The sequence below is a fragment of the Mytilus edulis genome, chromosome 2, assembly GCF_963676685.1.
Source record: "Mytilus edulis chromosome 2, xbMytEdul2.2, whole genome shotgun sequence".
Classification (NCBI taxonomy): Eukaryota; Metazoa; Mollusca; class Bivalvia; order Mytilida; family Mytilidae; genus Mytilus; species Mytilus edulis.
In genome coordinates this window covers 15,937,435-15,961,588 of record NC_092345.1, presented here as the reverse complement: position 1 = coordinate 15,961,588, position 24,154 = coordinate 15,937,435, and the positions used below count along the sequence as shown (strand labels likewise).

The following is a 24,154-nucleotide window of genomic DNA, read 5'->3' as shown; positions in this document are numbered from 1 at the left end:
CTGTAAAACAAAATAATTGATAAATGGACCAAAAATAGGCTGATTAGCTCTTTAACTCTTCAAATTTGGACGTTGTGTCCGTTAACTCTAACAAAAATCTTCTCCCTTGAAACAACTTGGTTAAAATAAAAAAACGCCTTTGCCAGTACCTTGTTTGAAAAATTATCCCACCTGATAACCAAGATAAAAGGGGACATGGATAAACATTAAGAACATATGTGTAAAATGCAAGTTTTGAAAAAAGCTTTAAAAAGACAAAATCTGACAGGGGCTGTAATTTTCAGAATATTTGCAACGGTATTTGAAATGATATAATTTTCTATTTGCAGGAACTCCCTTAAAGTATGATCCAAACTTCAAAGGGCCAATCAAAAACAGGTATGTAGAAGATGATTTATTGAACCCAAACACACCTTTGTGTAGTGTTTTGCAGCTTGGTACAATAAATTGTATATTTTCATCTTGGTTTTAATTATTTTATATGAAAATAAGAAGATGTGGTATAATTACCAATGAAACAACTAGCTAGAGACCAGATGACATTAACAACTATAGGTCACTGCATGGCCCTAAACAATGAACAAGACTCATATATATACTACAAGTAAGCTATAAAAGTTAAAAAAACAATGAAAAAATTGAAATATTTAAAGAAAATTAATGGTCTCATTTACATACAAAACATTAATGCATAAAAAAACACAATGATATACAATGATTTTAGAATTGCAGGCTCCTGACTTTCCTGAACAACAGGGGCGGATGCAGGAATTTTCGAAAGGGGGGGTGCTAACCCAGGGCAAAGGGGGGGTGCAAAACATATGTCCCGATACAAATGCATTGATCGGCAAAAATAAAGGGGGGGGTGCGCACCCCCGGAACCCCCCCCCTGGATCCGCCACTGAACAATAGATTTTTTTGTCGGGAACTTTTATCAATGACAGATTCACTTCAAATTTTGTTTTATGTCTTTCATTAATTATATAGTATCATGTTTATGATGCAGCAAAAGTGAGAAAAGCAATCCAGTTGAGATGACCAATGAGATAATCTGTTTATCGCTATTTTACCTATGATGACTTTGATAACTTCATTAACAACGAGTTTGTCTGTGCTGAGAAAGGAAATTATCTGTCAGTAAGATCAAAGGAAAATTTCGTTATATCAGTTTATTGTGGATTCATTATTTTTCTTGAGGTACCACTTTTCATGAATAGAGGCAAATTAAGAATTAAGGATCTCGCCAAATTACAAGTTTTCAGTTGCATGGATTGGAAAATATAACAATACCAAAATATTCGGTACCTATGAAACTTTAGCATTTTGTTAAACCACAAAAAAAAATTAGGGTTGTGACATTCACAATATAATGTATAGGTGTGCACATTTAGTAATTTCAAACTTAATTTAAATTTATTATAGACTTGGTCTCATCAGGTGTTTATTAGTGACTTGTCTTTAATTAAGAATAAGGAGATGTGGTATAATTGCCAATGAGACGACTATCCACCATGTTTCATATGAAGTGAATGCAAGCAATTATAGATAGAAGTACAGCCTTAAACAATTAGAAAAACGGCTATTAAAAGCCCTGGCATAAAAAAATATGAAACAATTCAATTGAGAAAACTAATAACAGGCTATTATTTGAACTTAAATTATTGTTGAGCCTGCAACTTTTGTCGCAGAAAGCTCAACAGAGGGATAGTGATCCGGCGGCTATGGCGGTGGCGGCGGCGGCCTTAGCTAACTTCTTAAAAGCTTTATGTTTTAGAAGGTGAAAGACCTGGATGCTTCATGCTTTGTATATAGATGCCTCATGTTACGAAGTTTCCGTCAGTCACATGTCCAATGTACTTGACCTCATTTTCATGGTTCAGTGACTACTTGAAAAAAAAGTTAAGATTTTTTGTAATGATAAATTCTATCTTATTATAAGTAATTGGATAACTATATTTGGTATGTGCGTACCTTGCACTGTAAGGTGTACATGTCCAACTGGCAGGTGTCATCTGACCTTGACCTCATTTTCATGGTTTAGTGGTTATAGTTAAGTTTTTGTGTTTTAGTCTGTTTTTCTTATACTATATGCAATAGGTCTACTATATTTGGTGTATGGAATGATTGTAAGCTGTATATGTCTAGCTGGCAGGTGTCATCTGACCTTGACCTCATTTTCATGGTTCAGTGGTCAAAGTTAAGTTTTTGAGTTTTTTGTTTTTTTTTCTAATAATTATATGTAAACTATATTTGGTGTATGGAAATATTTTAAGATCTATATGTCAGTCGCACAGGTTTTATTTGACCTTGACCTCATTTTCAAGGTTCATTGCTCAGTGTTAAGTTTTTTGTGTTTTGGTCTGTTTTTCTTAAACTATAAGCAATAGGTCAACTATATTTGTTGTATGAAAGAATTGTTAGCTGTACATGCCTGCCTGGCATGGTTCATCTGACGTTGACCTTATTTTTATGGTTCAAAGGTCAATGTTTAGTTTTCTTGGTTTAAGTTTATGTGACAGTTGTAATAAAGCTTTATATTTAGGACTATCAACATAATTTCAATGATTAGTAAAGAAGGCGAGACATTTCAGTGTGTACACTCTTGTTTTTAATTATGGAATTTGCATAATTTCTTGTGCTTGAAATTTTTAATACATTTCATGTTTATTTTGTATATAATATTATTTAATAGACCGCTCAAAACATTGATTGATTGATTGAAATATTTGCCACTGGATGTTAAGCAACCAACAATAAATTTTTCAATGTTTTGAGCTGTCCATAACACTTCCCATACAATGCATTTTGTATAGATAGTAATGTGTGCGACACAGTACATTCTATTGAAAATGACTATTTTCTTTGTAATAGAAAGTGTTGTGCGCAGCACAGAACATTAAAGTACAAAATAAATATGGAATTTATTAAAAATTTCAATAACAAGAATTTATGCATATTCCATAATTAAAAATAATTTCAAGTTTAAATAATTTATAACAAAACAGTTTATAAAAAACAAATATGATGGACATTTTATATAAATAAGGCCGTTTGTTTTCTCGCATGAATTGTTTTACATTGTCATATCGGGGCCTTTTATAGCTGACTATGCGGTATGGGCTTTGCTCATTGTTGAAGGCCGTACGGTGACCTATAGTTGTTAATATCTGTCATTTTGGTCTCTTGTGGACAGTTGTCTCATTGGCAATCATACCAAATCTTCTTTTTTATATTTATATAAGTCTGTTAATCGTGATCTTTATAAGTAATGTACAGCTATTTGTTTTTTTCTTTCCTGATCTGCCTGTTCATATACATATATTTAAATTCCTTTAAATCTTTAATTTTATACTTATAAATTACAGATCATGTACAGATATTATCTGTTGTCTTTTATTCCTGATCTTCATTGGTGGCCTGGTTGTGGTAGCGATCTTTGGTGAGTCCTGTTCATTAGATCAACTTGAAAGATTTTTAGAAAATATAAAATATTCGGATGTAGAATATAAATCTTATTAATCTTTGTATTTTATTAGAATAAAAAAATGTATTTACAAGGTATGCATGGTGAAATATTCATATGCATTTTTAATTTTGTACAGTAAAAAAAAAGACACGAAATGAGAGAAAAAGTTAATAGTCTATATATAATATATATAATTATAAACAAGTCTAAATTGAAAACAACGTTCAAACCTATGATTGTGTTGGATAAAAACCGCAATTTTTACATGTGTGCATGTTACAAATTCTTTGTAGAGGGGTCTAAATATAGCACAACATTTTCCAAAAGACCTAAAGAGTGAAAAAATATATTTTAACAAAATGCATTTGACCAACAGGTCAAACAACGGATGTTCTTAAACCCTGCTGACTGCCATTGATGATTGCCAAATAAATTGAACACAAGGTGTAACAAAATTGATCTCTATTAATTTAATACCAAGTAGAAAACAATAAACTTGCAGCAAAGATGGTAAACCACAACATGAGGTGCTGAATTTTTTACACAATTATGTCTCTTCAGTGATGTTATGGATCGAAAAGTATTTGGAAGGCCATTTAATTTTCCTCAATTTAGGATAGACTCTGGAATTTTAAAGAGTCAAAATAGGATGAACAGATAATATAAACCTGAGGGGAAATACATGTATAATGCAAGCCCAAACGAAATAAATATAAACAAGTCTAAAATTGAAAACAACGTTTGATCAAACCTATGATTGCGTTGGATAAAAACCGCAATTTTTATATGTGTGCATGTTACAAATTTAGTTGTAGAGAGGTCTAAATACAGCACAAACAACATTTTCCAAAAGTAAAGTTTGATTTCTGCTTTTTTAATGCCAAACATTGCAGATATTTGAAAAATTAAATAGTGAGTGCTAAAAAATTAAAGCTGGGGAATGTGGAGCATTGGGGATGAGACTAGGGGTTTCATCTAAAGCCATGGTGTGCAAGATCTGCATGGGGATAGCCCATATTCGATAAAATTTGTCACCAACATGCTTGGGGATGAATGAAGTTCTGGAAATAACCAGTGATAAAATTCCATCAAGGTCCAAAAACTCTGATAGAACAGATGATTGCCTCCAAGGATACCACTTTCCCAAGCTGTCTTATTGTCTTAAAATGCATCTTTTATGACGTTCAAAATCTATTCTTTATCAATCTTGTGTAGAGTGGGGTGCGCATATTCGCCGGGGACACAATTTCGCCGTTTTATAATTTTGAGGTGTAAATACTTCAAAAGATGGTTGAAATGGAAGAAATATGCCGGTAACTTAAATTTTCTTAAACAAATATGATTATTTTTTAAACTACAACGAAATTGCGGCACTTACCGCAATGGACCAAAAAACGGGCAACGATTTTCTGCCAATTTCCTGAATGAAAAACACGATTTGAAAGAAGTATTTCTTAGTAAATCTTTGACTGATTGCCCTAAATTTCAGTTCTGTACACCTTTAAAATGTCTGCTATTGCCATCTTTAATGAAATTGATTTGTAAAATATTGTTTAAAGCTGTAGTTTTTTGGGTTTAAATAGATATATAAAAACGGCGAATATGTGTCCCCCATTGACAAAACATCAGGCAAATTCAGACACTCTTTAATCTAACTTTTCAGATGATTATTTTCAAACAAACACGTTTTCAAGCTTAAGAATATTATGCATTTGAAGTTATCTTCATATAGAAATATCAGTTTACTTCAAAAACATATAGACCTGAACATAAATTGTAGAAAAAATGGAAATATATGGCGAAAATGAGCACCCCACTCTTGCTTTTTTTAATTCAGAAATTTGATATTGAATATCATTTTTGAAAACTTTTCCTTATTGAAAATTACATTTTAAGTAATTCATAATGTATGAATCTGTTGTAAAAAAATAATGATAAATTGCAAATGTACATCCATGAGCAAAGGAAGATAATTCTAACTCAAATTTATAGTTTCCTATGATCTAATTACAATTCAATGTTTTATTTTTAAATTCACAAAATTACAAAATGTCAGCAATTTTTACTATGCATTTGCTTAAAAGCCCTTCCATTGCTTTTTCAAATTTAGGGCTTGTAGAAACAACTGCATTTTTTTCTGAAAAAGGGATTGATTGTTTGCTACTACATTGAAGAATTCCTGCTGTGTAAATTTCATTTCATTGTCTTAAAACATGTAAAAAGGGAGATAATTTATTCAAAAATTTCTCTTTGCAGCATTTAAATATGGAGACCCCAAACTGTTGTTGTATCCAGTGAACTCAAATAATGAACTTTGTGGCTATGGAAAACAGATGTAAGTCTTATCCTTTCAAAGATAATTAATGTTTCCTGATTTTCTCATCACTTGGCGTCCGTCGTCTTCGTCTGTAGTCGTTAAATTTGACAAAAATCTTCTCCTGTAACTTCTAGGCCAGATTAAACCAAACTTGGCCACAATCATCATTGGGGTATCTAGTTTAAAAAATGTGTCCGGTCATACATGTCAACCTCTGACAGTTGGAAATCATGTCATGACATGATATGTCAAAAAGCGTGTGAAAACGCGTGACGTAGATGTGGACTTGTTAATAGGAATGTGGTTATGTTCATAATTTCATACAAATTTGTGAATATAAAAAAACAATATATATTCTACTGTGAACTTTTATTGTATTAAACAGTGGTCTGTTATGTTGATTTGAAAGCACCACCACTAGGCACATATTCAAAACAACTGCCAGTTTCAAGTTTAGTTACATTTTTTTGATAACAGCACACAATACAAATATAACATAGTCAAGTTCTGATAAGAATTCAGTGTCAATTTCTTTATAATTGAAAAGGCTCTCCCACAGTAGGAATTGATATTTGACTGAAATAGTTTCATCAAGATTTGAAAGAATGTCATAATGTTTTGTTTTTTTGGCAATGTAAAATGTAATCTATTATCTCTGCCATTGCTATTGCCTGGTTAAAACTGGGTAGTTCATCAGAAGAAAGCTGGTACTATGAGAGCTGATCCAACAGTTCTGTGATATTTTTATCCTCATGGCCTGTAGAAATCTGTTGCCGTGTTGGCCTAAGATTTGAAACTCACTCAGAAATTGAAAAAGAAAAATGTTTTATAAATTTGATTTCCATTAGATAAACATGTTAAATTCTTATTCAAATAGCTACATGGTATTTATCCTCTCACATGTATTGTTTTTTTTATCATTGTAACATAGAATGCACAAATTATGCGTTACTTGTCACTCAATCATTTAAACTCCAAAATATAATTTATAAAATCTTGAATCTTGCCGTACACATCGTTTTGGCTTAACAATCGGCACTTAAGACGACGGTACAGACCCCGAAAGTGACCTCTTTCTGTGAACATTTCCCCTATAGAGGGAATTTGAAAGAAAGTCACAAAATCGTTAAAACTAATCACAAACTACTTACCTTTTACGTGTTTGTCCATATAGAAAAATAAACAATATGGCAGCCAAATTACTTCGAATTTTTCGGAATTTATCGCTGAATAAGGAAAAAACCCGAGAATCACTAACGACCAAAAAATGAAACGAACGAAAAATCGCGTAATTGCTTGTAAAGTGGTGAAAAGCTTGTACACGCCAGGTGACAAAATCCTCGCGTGCAAACCGTTTAACAAGGGTGTATTACACGCGAATATCATGTCATTTGACATGTATGTGTCCGGTAACCCAACCAACCAACCAAGATTGCCACCATGGCTAAAAATAGAACAATGGGGTAAAATGCAGTTTTTGGCTTATATCTCAAAAACCAAAGCATTTAGAGCAAATCTGACATGTTGTAAAATTGTTTATGAGGTCAAAATCTATTTGCTCTAAAATTTCAGATGAATCAGACAATCCGTTGATAGGTTGCTGCCCCTGAATTGGTTATTTTAAGGAAATTTTGCTGTTTTTGGTTATTATCTTGAATATTATAATAGATAGATAAAAACTGTAAACAGCAATAATGTTCAGCAAAGAAAGATTTACAAATAAGTCAACATGACCAAAATGGTCAGTTGACCCTTTAAGGAGTTATTGCCCTTTATAGTCAATTTTTAACCATTTTTCGTAAATTGTAGTATTCTTTTACAAAAATCTTCTCTGAAACTACTGGGCCAAATTAAACCAAACTTGAACACATTCATCATTTGGGTATCTAGTTTAGAAATGTGTCCGATGACCCAGCCAACCAACCAAGATGGCAGCCATGGCTAAAAATAGAACATAGGGGTAAAATGCAGTTTTTTGCTTATATTTCAAAAACCAAAGCATTTAGAGCAAATCATGGTAAAATTGTTTATGAGGTCAAAATCTATCTGCCCTGAAATTTTCAGATGAATTGGACAACCAGTTGTTAGTTTGCTAACCCTGAATTGGTAATTTTAAGGAAATTTTGCCGTTTTTGTCGAGCCTGCGACTTTTGTCGCAGAAAGCTCGACATAGGGATAGTGATCCAGCGGCAGTGTTAGCTAACTTCTTAAAAGCTTTATATTTTAGAAGGTGGAAGGCCTGGATGCTTCATACTTTGTATATGGATGCCTCATGTTACGAAGTTTCCGTCAGTCACATGTCCAATGTCCTTGACCTCATTTTCATGGTTCAGTGACTACTTGAAAAAAAAGTTCAGATTTTAGTAATGTTAAATTCTCTCTTATAAGAAAAAGGATAACTATATTTGGTATGTGCGTACCTTGCACGGTCCTCATGCCTGTCAGACAGTATGCAGCTTATCTTGATATCCCAATATTTTATCTCGCATTTTTGGTAATTCTTAAAAAATCACTTAATAAATGCATGCAATAATTCCTTAATTTACAGTATAGAATTTCAAGCTTAAAAAATATGTTTTAATTTTAGTGGAAAGAATTACTAACAATTATCAGATTGTGGCAAATTGATAACACTACAGGGAGATAACTCTGTAAAAAATCTGTTTTTATTTTAGTGGAAAGAATTACTTGTTTTTCTTTGACCTTGTTTCTTGTGGAAGAATGGGGGTAGGAGTATTTGTTACTGGATGTCCCACACCCCAGGTAAGGTATAATATGAATAAAAGAAGGTGAGGGGTAAACATTAATGAAGACAGCAACCTTACAACATAATAAAAACCTAATAGACCTAGAGTTCATCATACAGATTTTAACAATAGACAGATGGCTTTTCTTAATTTAAAACTTGAAAGTAAAAAAAGTGGATAAATTTTTATTATGCCCCATTTATGGGCATTATGTTTTCTGGTCTGTACGTCTGTTTGTCCATCCGTTTGTTTGTTCAGTTCATTCGTCCGTCCGTCTGTCTGTCTGTCCCGCTTCAGGTTAAAGTTTTTGGTCAAGGTAGTATTGAAGTTGAAGTCCAATCCACTTGAAACTTAGTACACATTTTCCTTATGATATGATCTTTCTAATTTTAATGCCAAATTAGAGATTTAACCCCATTTTCACGGTCCACTGAACATAGAAAATGATATTGCAGATGGGGCATCATTATAAAATCCAAAGTTAAATTCTGTGTATATATATACACTTCAATGAATTAGATTGATTTGCTTACAGATTTGTGTAACTGAATGTCCTGAAAGCAACTTTATATACAATCCAGTTGGAAGCATTAGTCAGTTTGATTCAAAATATTGTAAAGCTGAATTTGAAGGTACAAGTATAAAGGTAAGAATGATTTATTGAAGTGAATCAAAACGGCAAAATAAGTTAAAATATTTCCATTTATCTATTTCATTCTATTTCATATTTCATTCTACAGATTTGTTTGCTTCATATCCATAAGCTGGCCGCTCCATTTAGAGTCCATGTACCATGTACTTTGCATAAGGCAAGGGTTCTTAACTTGTTAGTTGATAGATATATATTTTTGGTTCATTCTGAAATGACCTTTTATGTCCCATTTTAAGGAAATTAAATGACAATGAAATGCTTTTTTAGCTCACCTGGCCCGAAGGGCCAAGTGAGCTTTTCCCATCACTTGGCGTCCGTCGTCCGTCGTCCGTCGTCCGTCGTCCGTCGTCCGTCGTCCGTCGTCCGTCGTCGTCGTCGTCGTTAACTTTTACAAAAATCTTCTCCTCTGAAACTACTGGGCCAAATTAAACCAAACTTGGCCACAATCATCATTGGGGTATCTAGTTTAAAAAATGTGTGGCGTGACCCCGCCAACCAACCAAGATGGCCGCCATGGCTAAAAATAGAACATAGGGGTAAAATGCAGTTTTTGGCTTATAACTCAAATCCAAAGCATTTAGAGCAAATCTGACAGGGGTAAAATTGTTTATCAGGTCAAAATCTATCTGCCCTCAAATTTTCAGATGAATCCGACAACCCGTTGTTGGGTTGCTGCCCCTGAATTAGTAATTTTAGGGAATTTTTGCTGTTTTTGGTTATTATCTTGAATATTATTATAGATAGAGATAAACTGTAAACAGCAATAATGTTCAGCAAAGTAAGATTTACAAATAAGTCAACATGACCGAAATGGTCAGTTGACCCCTTTAGGAGTTATTGCCCTTTATAGTCAATTTTTAACCATTTTTCGTAAATCTTAGTAATCTTTTACAAAAATCTTCTCCTCTGAAACTACTGGGCCAAATTAAACCAAACTTGGCCACAATCATCATTGGGATAGATAGTTTAAAAAATGTGTGGCGTGACCCGGCCAACCAACCAAGATGGCCGCCACAGCTAAAAATAGAACATAGGGGTAAAATTCAGTTTTTGGCTTATAACTCAAAAACCAAAGCATTTAGACCAAATCTGACACTGGGTAAAATTGTTTATCAGGTCAAGATCTATCTGCCCTGAAATTTTCAGATGAATCGAACAACCTGTTGTTGGGTTGCTGCCCCTGAATCGGTAATATTAAGGAAATTTTGCTGTTTTTGGTTATTATCTTGAATATTAGTATAGATAGAGATAAACTGTAAACAGCAATAATGTTCAGCAAAGTAAGATTTACAAATAAGTCTACATGACTGAAATGGTCAGTTGACCCCTTTAGGAGTTATTGCCCTTTATAGTAAATTTTTAACCATTTTTCGTAAAATCTTAGTAATCTTTTACAAAAATCTTCTCCTCTGAAACTACTGGGCCAAATTAAACTAAACTTGGCCAAAATCATCATTGGGATATCTAGTTTAAAAAATGTGTGGCGTGACCCGACCAAACAACCAAGATGGCCGCCACGGCTAAAAATAGAACATAGGGGTAAAATTCAGTTTTTGGCATATAACTCAAAAACCAAAGCATTAAAAGTAAATCTGACAGAAGTAAAATTGTTTATCAGGTCAAGATCTATCTGCCCTGCAATTTTCAGATGAATCGGACAACCCGTTGTTGGGTTGCTGCCCCTGAATTGGTAATTTTAAGGAAATTTTGCTGTTTTTGGTTATTATCTTGAATATTTTTATAGATAGAGATAAACTGTAAAAAGCAATAAATGTCGGCAAAGTAAGATCTACAAATAAGTCAACATGACCGAAATGGTCAGTTGACCCCTTTAGGAGTTATTGCCCTTTATAGTCAATTTTTAACCATTTTTCGTAAATCTTAGTTATCTTTTACAAAAATCTTCTCCTCTGAAACTACTGGGCCAAGTTCATTATAGATAGAGATAATTGTAAGCAGCAAGAATGTTCAGTAAAGTAAGATGTACAAACACATCACCATCACCAAAACACAATTTTGTCATGAATCCATCTGCTTCCTTTGTTTAATATTCACATAGACCAAGGTGAGCGACACAGGCTCTTTAGAGCCTCTAGTTATGTTTAAGACAGCAGAGGAAAAATGTTTGGAACCAAATGTTTCGAAAAAGATGACAAAAAATTGAGGAAATTTAATGAGAAACAGTTATAAAGCTGAAAAATTATGTACCTATTTGTGTTATGTAAAATATTTGTTACTCATATTTGTTCCAAAGGATTAGAATCTTTCACATTAGATATCTGTAAACCAACAGTTTAAAAAAACCTGGTCTGAAGTATTAAGTATTCTAACCACACTGAAGTCTACTATGTATGAGATGTGTACATATCATAAAAGCATAAAGTAAGTGAAAGAGCAACCTGACTTGTCTGTCAGCGAAGAATTCTTAAACTTGATATCTTGTCTCTGTGGACTTAATTGTCTCTTTAAATGAGTCAAAAAGCAAGGCTAATATATGCTGTTTTCAGCCGCGTTGGCAGTAACATTAAGATTTTGTTATAGTTTGTGATTAGGTCAGTTGAAGGGGAACCTGTGTCTTAAGTTAACTGAGTCATATTTGGAATGCAGTTGTAAAAGAATTGACACATCTAATTTCTATGGCGATAATAATTGCCCTGCTCCCTCAGTTAGGGTCTATTGACTTTTAAACTTTTTAAATATTTTACCTGTTTGTGATTATGTCAGTTTAATGGGAACCACTTATGGTAAATCAATGATATATAGAATATGCAGTAGGATAATCAGTGGCATGTCTCCTTCCATGGAAATTAGTTGGACAAGCCTTAGTCATGGTGTTTTGACTTCAAGACTTGTGATTAGGTCAGTTTCAGGGGAACCACCTATGACAAGCCAATGTATTTAATATGCAGTTGCACTATATCTAAGATATTATTGCAGATATTTTTACATTGTCTTTTATTAAGAAGAAGAAAAATCAGGAAGGAACACTTTAGATGAGTTGAAATGAGATTCAGCCAGCAAGGCCTTTTTTAGCTCACCTGGCCCGAAGGGCCAAGTGAGCTTTTCTCATCACTTGGCGTCCGTCGTCGTCCGTCGTCCGTCGTCGTCTGTCGTCGTTAACTTTCACAAAAATCTTCTCCTCTGAAACTACTGGGCCAAATCAAACCAAACTTGGCCACAATCATCATTGGGGTATCTAGTTTAAAAAATGTGTGGCGTGACCCGGTCAACCAACCAAGATGGCCGTCACGGCTAAAAATAGAACATAGGGGTAAAATGCAGTTTTTGGCTTATAACTCAAAAACCAAAGCATTTAGAGAAAATCTGACAAGGGGTAAAAATGTTTATCAGGTCAAGATCTATCTGCCCTGAAATTTTCAGATGAATCGGTCAATCGGTTGTTGGGTTGCTGCCCCTGAATTGGTAATTTTGAGGAAATTTTGCTGTTTTTGGTTATTATCTTGAATATTATTATAGATAGAGATAAACTGTAAACAGCAATAATGTTCAGCAAAGTCAGATCTACAAATAAGTCAACATGACCAAAATGGTCAGTTGACCCGTTTAGGAGTTATTGCCCTTTATAGTCAATTTTTAACCATTTTTCGTTAATTAAAGTAATCTTTTACAAAAATCTTCTCCTCTGAAACTACTGGGCCAAATTAATCCAAACTTGGCCACAATCATCTTTGGGGTATCTAGTTTAAAAAATGTGTGGTGTGACCTGGTCAACCAACCAAGATGGCCGCCACGGCTAAAAATAGAACAAAGGGTAAAATGCAGTTTTTGGCTTATTACTCAAAAACCAAAGCATTTTGAGGAAATCTGACGGGATAAAAATGTTTATCAGGTCAAGATCTATCTGCCCTGAAATTTTCAGATGAATCAGTCAATCGGTTGTTGGGTTTCTGCCCCTGAATTGGTAATTTTGAGGAAATTTTGCTGTTTTTGGTTATTATCTTGAATATTATTATAGATAGAGATAAATTGTAAACAGCAATAATGTTCAGCAAAGTAAGATCTACAAATAAGTCAACATGACCAAAATGGTCAGTTGACCCCGTTTAGGAGTTATTGCCCTTTATAGTCAATTTTAACCATTTTTCATAAATTAAATTAATCTTTTACAAAAATCTTCTCCTCTGAAACTACTGGGCCAAATTAATCCAAACTTGGCCACAATCATCTTTGGGGTATCTAGTTTAAAAAATGTGTGACGTGACCTGGTCAACCAACCAAGATGGCCGCCACCGCTAAAAATAGAACATAGGGGTAAAATGCAGTTTTTGGCTTATAACTCAAAAACCAAAGCATTTTGAGGAAATCTGACATGGGATAAAAATGTTTATCAGGTCAAGATCTATCTGCCCTGAAATTTTCAGATGAATCGGTCAATTGGTTGTTGGGTTGCTGCCCCTGAATTGGTAATTTTGAGGAAATTTTGCTGTTTTTGGTTATTATCTTGAATATTATTATAGATAGAGATAAATTGTAAACAGCAATAATGTTCAGCAAAGTAAGATCTACAAATAAGTCAACATGACCAAAATGGTCAGTTGACCCCTTTAGGAGTTATTGCCCTTTATAGTCAATCTTTAACCATTTTTCATAAATCTAAGTAATCTTTTACAAAATCTCCACTGAAACTACTAGGCCACAATCATCTTTGGGGTATCTAGTTTGAAAAATGTGTCCGATGACCTGGCCATTCAACCAAGATGGCCGCCACGGCTAAAAATAGAACATAGGGGTAAAATGCAGTTTTTGGCTTATAACTATGAATTCAAAGCATCTAGAGCAAATCTGACAAGAAGTTAAATTGTTAATCAAGTCAATATCTATCTGCCCTGAATTTTTCAGATGAATTGGACAACTGGTTGTTGGGTTGCTGCCCTCCAATTGGTAATTTTTAAAGAAATTTTGCCGTTTTTGGTTATCTTGAATACTATTATAGATAACGATAAACTGTAAACAGCAATAATGTTCAGCAAAGTAAGATCTACAAATAAGTCAACATGACCTAAATGGTCAATTGACCCCTTAAGGAGTTATTGCCCTTTATAGTCAATTTTTAACAATTTTCATTAATTTGGTAAATATATGTAAATTTTTACCAAATATAGTTCTCTGTTACTAATGGGCAAAGTTCATTATAGATATAATTGTAAGAAGCAAAATCGTTCAGTAAAGTAAGAACTTCAAACACATCACCATCACCAAAATACAATTTTGTCATGAATCCATTTGTGTCCTTTGTTTAATATGCACATAGACCAAGGTGAGCGACACAGGCTCTTTAGAGCCTCTAGTTTTAGTGTGTAATAAATGTAAAAGTAGTATTTGACTTTTATTTTACATTCCAGAATTCAAGAAAAGTTGTTAATGATGACATTTGCTCTCCTTATTATTTCAAGAGTCGACCAGGTATGTAATAGGATAAGGATGTTTTATTTATTCAGTTCTATCATTAAAAAATGTTCAATTTATTTCTCTAAATATGTCCGTCTGCAGTTGACATGACACCTGCTCATTTCATTTACTGCATCAACCATCATGATCAAAGAGTTTAATTTTTTGAGGGGATAAATTCATTGGCAGTATGTAGCTAGTATAAAAGTATATTATTTTTAGATTTTTAGGACTTTCGAATAAATGATATGGTCATCTACATTTATTGTCTACCAAAGGAAGATATTTCTTAGCTTTTGTAGTAATAAGGGCTCCATCTAAAAATCCACAGTGTGTGTCTGTCTGTCCACAGTGTCTATATGTCTGCCATAATTGAGTTTAGCAGTAAAAACAATAAGGTCTTAAAAATTAACAGATTCCTTTGTAGTTAACAACCATTATTTATTGATTTTTTTTCCAGTTATAAATCGATGTGTTCCATCTTTTTTGTTTGATTTCCTTGATAAAGGCGGAAATCTTATGGAGAAGGTAAAAAATGAAAGCTTAGATAATGTAACAGACAGTGCTAACAATACATTAACAGATGAAATCATCAAAGAGGGATTAAAGTAAGTTGTACTATATCTACATACTGTAAATAAATTTAAGAGTCCCCAAATCCCTTACAGTTTACATCCAATTTATAATAAACAAAATAATAAAATTGAGAATGGAAATGGGAAATATGTCAAAGAAATTAAAGAGCAGACAACAGCCAAAGACAACCAATGGATCTTCAACACAGCAAGCAAATACTTCACCCTGTGGTGGTTCTCAGCTGGCCCCTAAATAGAATTGTGTACTAGTTCAGTGAAAATGGACGTCACATAAAACTCCAAAACATGTAAATGAACTAAAATTAAAAAAAATCTCTAGTTCTGTCAGATAATAGAAAAACAAATGATACTCTTATGAAACTCACATGAACAGATTTCACGTGAGTTTTACGTATAAGCTCGTTTGAGGTGAAATTCATGTGAGATTCACATTAATTTAAATTCACATGAAATTGATGTGAACGAAACTTGCCTGTGTATATTTACAAAGCCAACAACACAATTTATAGTTATTTATGTTCTAAAGCTAAATTTGAAGGATAAAAGTTAATGATATGGTGTATTCATGGATGACACAGAATCAGTACAGGCACAACAATTTAAAAAAAAAAATAGAAAAAGAACAGCTCAGAAACTAAAACTTAAGTTATTTCATTGATCTTATGACAATCTCAAGTATTTACTAAAAGAATTATTTTTTCTTCAAATTTTACTATGTTTGACAAAATGTATACAGATTTCACATATTTTTTCTTTCTTTGAGCTTTATTGCTGTCAAGTTAACATCCAGTATTAGGAGACGTGCTTTAAAACTAAAATATAAATAGATTGTATAGCAGAATAGTTTTGTATATTGCATGTTTTTTTTTTTAATGTTATAGTGTATATGGAATATTTCTGAAGGCCAAAGAGTATGGAGAGAAAATTGTTGAAGATGTTGTTACGTCATGGTGGATGATTATTATGTAAGACATGAATTAGAAAATGGTGCAAATTAAAATCAGTATTTGCTTGACATTTTAAAGATTTAAATACAAATAGTTATGTTATAATAACATCATGAAACTATTCAAAGACTTGGAAAGTTACAGAGAAAAAGGTATATGGTTAAAATTAAGGTTTCAGTCTGCTGCTGTTTATGGTCCACATTGGCCTTAACTGATAAGGTTTGAATTTCTCTCGTACTTGAAGGTCATGGTTAAAGGCTAAGTTGTTTATATTACAAATACTTCTAGCTAGGTTTGATTTATTAATTCTTACAATGTCAAATTTTTTACTGATGAATATAATGCTGAATGTATCTGTTACTTAAGTACATTGCTTTCCAGTTTAATTTAATGTCAAAAGTGTTAAAAAATATCCTAAAAGGAAATAGGTGATATATAACTAAAAACCTTAATAAATAAACTAGAATCACCATAAATACTGGACAGTATAACAGACCACATCAACCATTAACACCTAACTCCTTCCAAGAAATAACAATATACAAAAGAAGATGTGATATGATTGCCAATAAGACAACTCTCTGCAAGAGACAATATTACACTGAAATTAACAACTATAGGTCACTGTACGGCCTTCAACAATCAGAAAAAACCATATCTGCATAGTTAGCTATAAAAGGCCCAGAAATGACAAATGTAAAACAATTCAAACTAGAAGACTAATAGCCTTATTAAAGTATACTTCAACAAAGAAAAATAACACTTAGTCCAGACTAGCCTGAATGTACAGGTACAAATGTGAGAATGACTCTTTTCTGTACTGAAATGTTGCTTTGCTGATCCAAAATAGAGTGAAACGGTCCAAGAATTGTTTCTTTTGATGCCCCATTTTTATTATGTCCCATTTATGGGGATAATGTTTTCTGGTCTGTGTGTGTCAGTTCCTTCCGTCATTTGTTCATTTATCCTTCCATCTGTCCCACAGTTTTTGGTCAAGGTAGTTTTTGATGAAGTTTAAGTCCAATCAACTTAAAACTTAGTACACATGTCCCCTATGATATGATCTTTCTAATTTTTGTCGAGCCTGCAACTTTTGTTGCAGAAAGCTCGACATAGGGATAGTGATCCGGCGGCGGCTACGGCGGCTACGGCGGCGGCGTTAGCTAACTTCTTAAAAGGTTTATATTTTAGAAGGTGAAAGACCTGGATGCTTCATACTTTGTATATAGATGCCTCATGTTACGAACTTTCCGTCAGTCACATGTCCAATGTCCTTGACCTCATTTTCATGGTTCAGTGACCACTTGAAAAAAAAGTTCAGAATTTTTGTAATGTTGAATTCTCTCTTATTATAAGTAATAGGATAACTATATTTGGTATGTGCGTACCTTGCAAGGTCCTCATGCCCGTCAGACAGTTTTCACTTGACCTCGACCTCATTTCATGGATCAGTGAACAAGGTTAAGTTTTGGTGGTCAAGTCCATATCTCAGATACTATAAGCAATAGGGCTAGTATATTTGGTGTATGGAAGGACTGGAAGGTGTACATGTCCAACTGGCAGGTGTCATCTGACCTTGACCTCATTTTCATGGTTCAGTGGTTATAGTTAAGTTTTTGTGTTTTGGTCTGTTTTTCTCATACTTTATGCAATAGGTCTACTATATTTGTTGTATGGAATGATTGTAAGGTGTACATGTCTAGCGGGCAGATGTCATCTGACCTTGACCTCATTTTCATGGTTCAGTGGTCAAAGTTAAGTTTTTAAGTTTTGGTCTTTTTATCTAATTTTATATGCCAAAGGTCAGCTATATTTGGTGTATGGAAATATATTATGATCTATATGTCAGTCCCGCAGGTTTATTTGACCATGACCTCAATTGCACGGTTCATTGCACAGTGTTAAGTTTTTGTGTTTTGGTCTATTTTTCTTAAACTATAAGTAATAGGTCAACTATATTTGTTGTATGGAAGCTTTGTTAGCTGTACATGTCTGCCTGGCATGGTTCATCTGACCTTGACCTCATTTTCATGGTTCATTGGTCTTTGTTTAGCTATCTTGGTTAATGTTAAGTTTATGTGACAGTTGTAATAAAGCTTTATACTTAGGACTATCAACATAATATCAATGATTAGTAAAGAAGGCGAGACATTTCAGTGTGTGCACTCTTGTAATGTTAAATTAGAGTTTTGACCCCAATTTCATGGTCCACTGAACTTTAAGAAATGATAGTGCTAGTGGGGCATCAGTGTACTATGGACACATTCTTGTTAAAAAAAATAACTCAGATGGCACTAAATTGCCAATTCCATTTTTGATTTTTCAGCGGCCTATTTATTGCCACATTGCTGTCTTTAATATGGATCTTTACCATGAGATGGTTGGCTGGTATCATGGTGTGGTTCACAGTTTTAGTATTTATAGCTCTCTTCGGATTTGGTAATTATGCTTTTTTTTTTTTTGCACACTTAAATTTCAAGTTCACCAATACACATAACATTGATATTTCACAAATCAAAACATTTAAATCCATGAACGAAAATTAAATGTTTTTATCAAATATAACAAAATTTTTCACATGAATTTCGTGTGAAAAATTTAATGTGAAATTCACTTCACAGGAGAACTTGCATGAATTTCAAACTTGCATGAATTTTACATGAACTTTAACACAAAAAAAATTGGTACTTTTCATGATTTTAATCATATTTAAAAATTTAAATGTCATTTGAATTATTTTATTTTACAAATTCACGTGAATTTCACATGAAAAAGTTGATGTGATTTTCATGTGAAATTCATATGAGTTTCATATCAAACTCTTATGAAACTCACATGAACAGATTTCACGTGAGTTTTACGTATAAGCTCGTTTGAGGTGAAATTCATGTGAATTTCACGTGAGATTCACATTAATTTAAATTCACATGAAATTGATGTGAACGAAACTTGCCTGTGTATATTTACAAAGCCAACAACACAATTTATAGTTATTTATGTTCTAAAGCTAAATTTGAAGGATAAAAGTTAAATTTATTGGGTATTCTCAAACAAGTATAACAATTAATGTGACATGTTTTGTAGTGTTATAATTTTTTGCAGCAACTTGGTACTGTTTCTGGAACTACATTGAACTGAAGGACACAGATGCAAGTTTTACTGTACATTTTGCTGTAATCAATTTCAACTTTTCCAAGCCTAAGATGTTTCTGACATTTGGTATGTTAGAATTCTGAAAAGTTTTATCTTCATGATTATCATGCAGACTCCTTCCCAGAGGGGGCCTCAGTGGCCGAGTGGTCTTAGTAGTTACTTCTGTAATCACTAGCCTGTCAGCACTGAGGTTGTGAGTTCAAACCCAACTCGTGCAGGTACACTTGACTTGACAAAATAGCCTAAATGCGGTGTTTAAAAGTGGCGTTTAAACGTCAATAACAATTCATCAACTGCTTCCCAGAGAATTTTGTTTGTTTGTTAAAATATCTTTATACATCATATGGTCTTATAACAATTTTCAAAAACTTAAAACAGTTTTCTTCCCACTAGTTCAGTGGAGAAAGCAGAAAATTTAGACAATGACTTTTAAATTACTTTTAAAATATATCTATCCATTCATGATGCGATATCATTACATTGTAGCAAAACACACTTAAAGCAATAGAACAGTGCTTTTATTGCTGTTCTTCATCTCAAAGTCATAGTGAAGCCTTTAACACAGAGCAAAGAAAAAAAACCAAGAACTCTTGTTTGGATGTGTATTAATCTCTACTTTCTTATTATATATACACGAATCTTGAGTTGTTTTTTAGGAATGAACTACACAGATTGAATTTGGTTTAATGAGGTTATTAAACAATTGATTATACTGCAATGTAATATGACATAGGAAATGTACAGAGAAGTACATACCGGTAAATTTGAGACGTCTATTTGTTATATTGAAATAAGAACAAAACATGTCCTTCACCATTGATTTTGTTTGGAGTAAACATTTTGTTTTTTAATTGTAGGTATAATTGCAGCTATAATATTAGCCGTTGTATTATTGATACTGCTTATTCTGTGTGAGAGAATCAAAATAGCAATAGCTCTAATCAAAGAGGGTAGTAGGTAAGTTATAGTCTTTTGTTATAATTGTGGAAGAGTTGTTTCCCCTTGGTTATGTAGGTATATTTGTATGCCCCATTTATGGGCATTAATAATGTTTTCAGGTCATCCGTTTGTCCTTCTGTCTGTCATGCTTCAGGTTAAAGTTTTTGAACGAGGTATTTTTTGATGAAGTTAAAGTCCAATCAAGTTGAAACTTAGTGCACATGTTCCTTTTGATATGATCTTTCTAATTTTAATGGCAAATTAGAGATTTTCACCCATTGCCATGGTCCAGTGAACATAGAAAATGAGAGTGCGAATGAGGCATCCATGTACTAGGGACACATTTTTGTTTCTTCAGTGTCCATTTTGAGCACACATGGCCCATATCGTTTGAGCTTATTGTCATTAAGGTGGTACCCAACACTTTAAAAATTAATTTTGGTCGTTTAATTTTCTTAAAATTTTGACAAAGTATTTACTTTGACCCTTTTACAAAAATATAAAAATATCAAAAAATTTGAACCAACCGTTTTATCAGAAAAATTACACTGGTTATTTAGCAGTTTGACAAACACTTATTTTGATCATTGAGAAGCTTAATATTCCCTTAACAACACACCGTAATTAAAACGTTTAGCTGATTTTACAGAGTTATCTCCCTGTAGTATCAGGTACAACCTTAAATCATCAGTCCATCCAGTATTAATTAATTTACATTTTTATCACTGCACTTTTTAGAGCTGTCAGACATCTACAATTTTCCAATACATTACAAAAATATATATAATTAGTTCATCAATTATTTCCACAGTATTGCTTATTAATAACTGAATGACTCATAATTTATAATTGGCTTGACAGAGATGAGTTATAACTGTGACAGCTAGCTTTCAGATCTTTCTATAAGGCTATTTCTGTTTCAACAGGATAAAGAACTTTCTGTATTTGTTACACACCTTTTTTTATATATGCAGTATTGCTGAACTGAACAACTATATGTTGTAATTAATTTGACAGGGATGAGTTATTGCAATGACAGCTTTTCAGAACTTTCTGTCTTCTACTTCCTGTTTGCTCATTCTTTGATTTTTTTTCAATAGGTTAAGATACTTTATGTATTTGTGACACACCTTTCTCTATATATGCAGTACTGCTGAACTGAACAACTTCATATTTTGTAATGAGCTTGACAGGGATGAGTTATAACTATTACAGCTAGCTTTTCAGAACTTTCTGTCTTAATTCTTAGTCTGACTTCCTGTTTGCTCGTTCTTTGATTTTTTTCAATAGGTTGAGGAACTTTATGTATTTGTGACGCACCTTTTTCTATATATGCAGTACTGCTGAACTGAAAAACTTCATGTTTTGTATAATATTTTTTTTAATCCTGGAAGTTGCCATGCAAGCTATTCTTTTACTTGACCACAGTTGTTTATTTTATACAAAAATCTTCTCTTTTGTAACTTCTCCTCCAATTGGAACAACTAGTTGTACGTATACTTATATATCAATATGTCGTATATATTTTTTATCGGATAAGCAATTCAGGCTTCATTGAGCCTATACTAGGTGTCTGACCACCATGCAATTATTCCCTCCAATTTAGAATGTATGTGAAAGTAGGCCTACTTGGACAAAAAATAGTGCATTTGATGTTATTGTTTACTTGAACTAACCATCCAATTTGCAGAAATGAAACTTTTGGTGAAAGGGAGATATATTTAGACCATTTTGAGCCAAAATGCACTTGTCAATGACTTTGCATTAACAATTCAGGATTAATGCGCTACATAGTACACTCATTTAAGATTTCCAGAAAACCAGAAGTTATTTTGATAGTACCTGTGTTTTCAAGATCAGAAATTTCTTATAAGACTTTAAACATTGATTGAAAATTGGCATGTAGAAAGGTGATACATGTACAATTCAGGATATACCTGGTTTCCTTGAAGTTAAACTTAAGGTGACATATTTAGAAAGCTGTGAAAATTGCAAAATTTGGTTGAACAGATAGGGAATTTTAATTGGTGGTCTGACACCTATAGTTTTTAGAGCTGTTGGTACATGTTGTAGAATGTTTACACTGATTTTCTATTTAACAGAGCTGTTGGTATTTATATGTTTACAATGATTTTCATATTTTTTTACATTTATTTTTCCTATTTTTCAGAGCTGTTGGTAGTATGATGTTCACACTGATTTTTCCATTCTTCCCATTCATCTTAGAAATAGCAGTGATTGGTTTTTGGATAACTGTAGCTGTGTATCTTTTTCTGATTACCATGATGTGAAGAATTACATTTTGTTCTACAATTTCAACAATGAGCAAAACCTGTGCTGTATTATTTTACTATTAAATGTCTGTGGATGACAAATGTCTGCTTCCCTATTTAATCTATGTGTTAAATTGTATATTTAAAAAAGCCCTAAAACCCATACATTTATAATTTTATGAACATGGCATTCAATTGTAAGGTGTACCTGTTTGTCTGACTGAGTATTCATCTGACCATGGCATTATTTTAATAGATCATTGATAATGTTCTGGTTGTGCTATGCCTTAATCACAAACTTTTTTCAGCTTAATTGGTGCAGCAGACAAGACATACATTTCTGATGAATAATTGGTTGTCATCCTTCGATATACATAAATCCTTTATTCTTCCTTAATAGTATACAGCTTTTTAGCCAGCACAGGAAGAAGTCAGACATTTGAATTTAACAACAATACAGAATACCAGTTTGATAATCATACATGGGATTACTCAAAAATTAAAAAAGCATCTTCAAAGTACTTAGGTGATCTTGGTTGTAAAGACCCATCAGTAAGTATATTAGACACTCTGTGATACTGAGGTATGAGTATCAATCATAAAATGAGTTTCGTTACCAGATGGTTTTAAAATAGTGACAAACATTATCTTTGGAACATCAGTAAATTAATGTAGATTAAATTATTTTCTTGAGTACCAATGAGTGTGGATTGAGAGAAAAATTGTAGTTTCATGGATATTTAATTTTTGTAGTTTTCTTAAAAGTTTGTAAACACCACGCCTATAGAAAACCTACATAGGCAGGTATCATCTGACCTTGACCTCATTTATATGGTTCATTGGTCAATGTTAAGTTTTTGTGTTTTGGTCTGTTTTTCAAATACTGATAGAAATAGTTAAGCTATATTTGGTGTATGGAATAATTTATCTTTAAAATCTATGGTCAGTAAGGCAGGCGAGATATTTTTGCATGTGCACTCTTTTCTACAAGATAGATATAGGAAAATGTGGTGTTAGTGCCAATGAGACCACTCTACCTCCAAATAACAATTTATAAAAGTAAACCATTATAGGTCAATGTACGGCCTTCAACACAGAGCCTTGGCTCACACCGAACAATAAGCTATAAAGGGCCCCAAAATTACTAGTGTAAAACCATTCAAACGGGAAAACCAACAGTCTAGTCTATATAAAAAACGAGAAACAAGAAACACGTATAAATTACATAAACAAACAACAACTACTGTACATCAGATTTCTGACTTAGGACAGGGGCAAACATTTGCAGTGGGATTAAACGTTTTAATGGTACCAAACCTTCTCCCTTTTACCTTGTCATGAAAACAGATTGTAAATGAAAATTAACTTTTTTTTTTTTTTGAACTAACAAATATGCATGATTTTCCTTGTTGGATTCAAAAAAGTTACATCTTTTCATCTTGAAATTTAGTTTTGAATAATTTTTAAAATAATTTTATTTTATAACTACAGGTAAATGAAAGCAGAAGTGAGGTGTGTCAGTTTTTAAAGAACCAGGAGGAAAAGTGAGTAATTTAAATTAAAATTTTAGGGGTTTCTCTAAAAAATACTTTGCCCTAAAGCTAGCATAATGCCAAATTTGCCATATTTTGAATAACCATTTTGTTATGACTTGT

General features: G+C 32.9%; 1 protein-coding gene across 4 annotated transcripts in view; it reads left to right on the top strand.

The window, feature by feature from the left end:
- LOC139511566 (choline transporter-like protein 2) overlaps positions 1-24,154 on the top strand; it is a 103,250-nt gene that overhangs the window by 23,771 nt on the left and 55,325 nt on the right. For all 4 annotated transcript variants that reach the window (XM_071298406.1, XM_071298407.1, XM_071298408.1 and 1 more), the window contains exons 2-15: positions 330-378; positions 3,366-3,439; positions 5,723-5,801; positions 8,459-8,546; positions 9,066-9,176; positions 14,546-14,606; positions 15,052-15,199; positions 16,069-16,152; positions 18,461-18,573; positions 19,237-19,353; positions 20,145-20,244; positions 22,397-22,489; positions 22,907-23,051; positions 23,991-24,043. In XM_071298406.1, the coding sequence (XP_071154507.1) occupies positions 330-378; positions 3,366-3,439; positions 5,723-5,801; positions 8,459-8,546; positions 9,066-9,176; positions 14,546-14,606; positions 15,052-15,199; positions 16,069-16,152; positions 18,461-18,573; positions 19,237-19,353; positions 20,145-20,244; positions 22,397-22,489; positions 22,907-23,051; positions 23,991-24,043 (1,315 nt within the window). The remainder of the gene's footprint in view (positions 1-329; positions 379-3,365; positions 3,440-5,722; positions 5,802-8,458; positions 8,547-9,065; positions 9,177-14,545; positions 14,607-15,051; positions 15,200-16,068; positions 16,153-18,460; positions 18,574-19,236; positions 19,354-20,144; positions 20,245-22,396; positions 22,490-22,906; positions 23,052-23,990; positions 24,044-24,154) is intronic.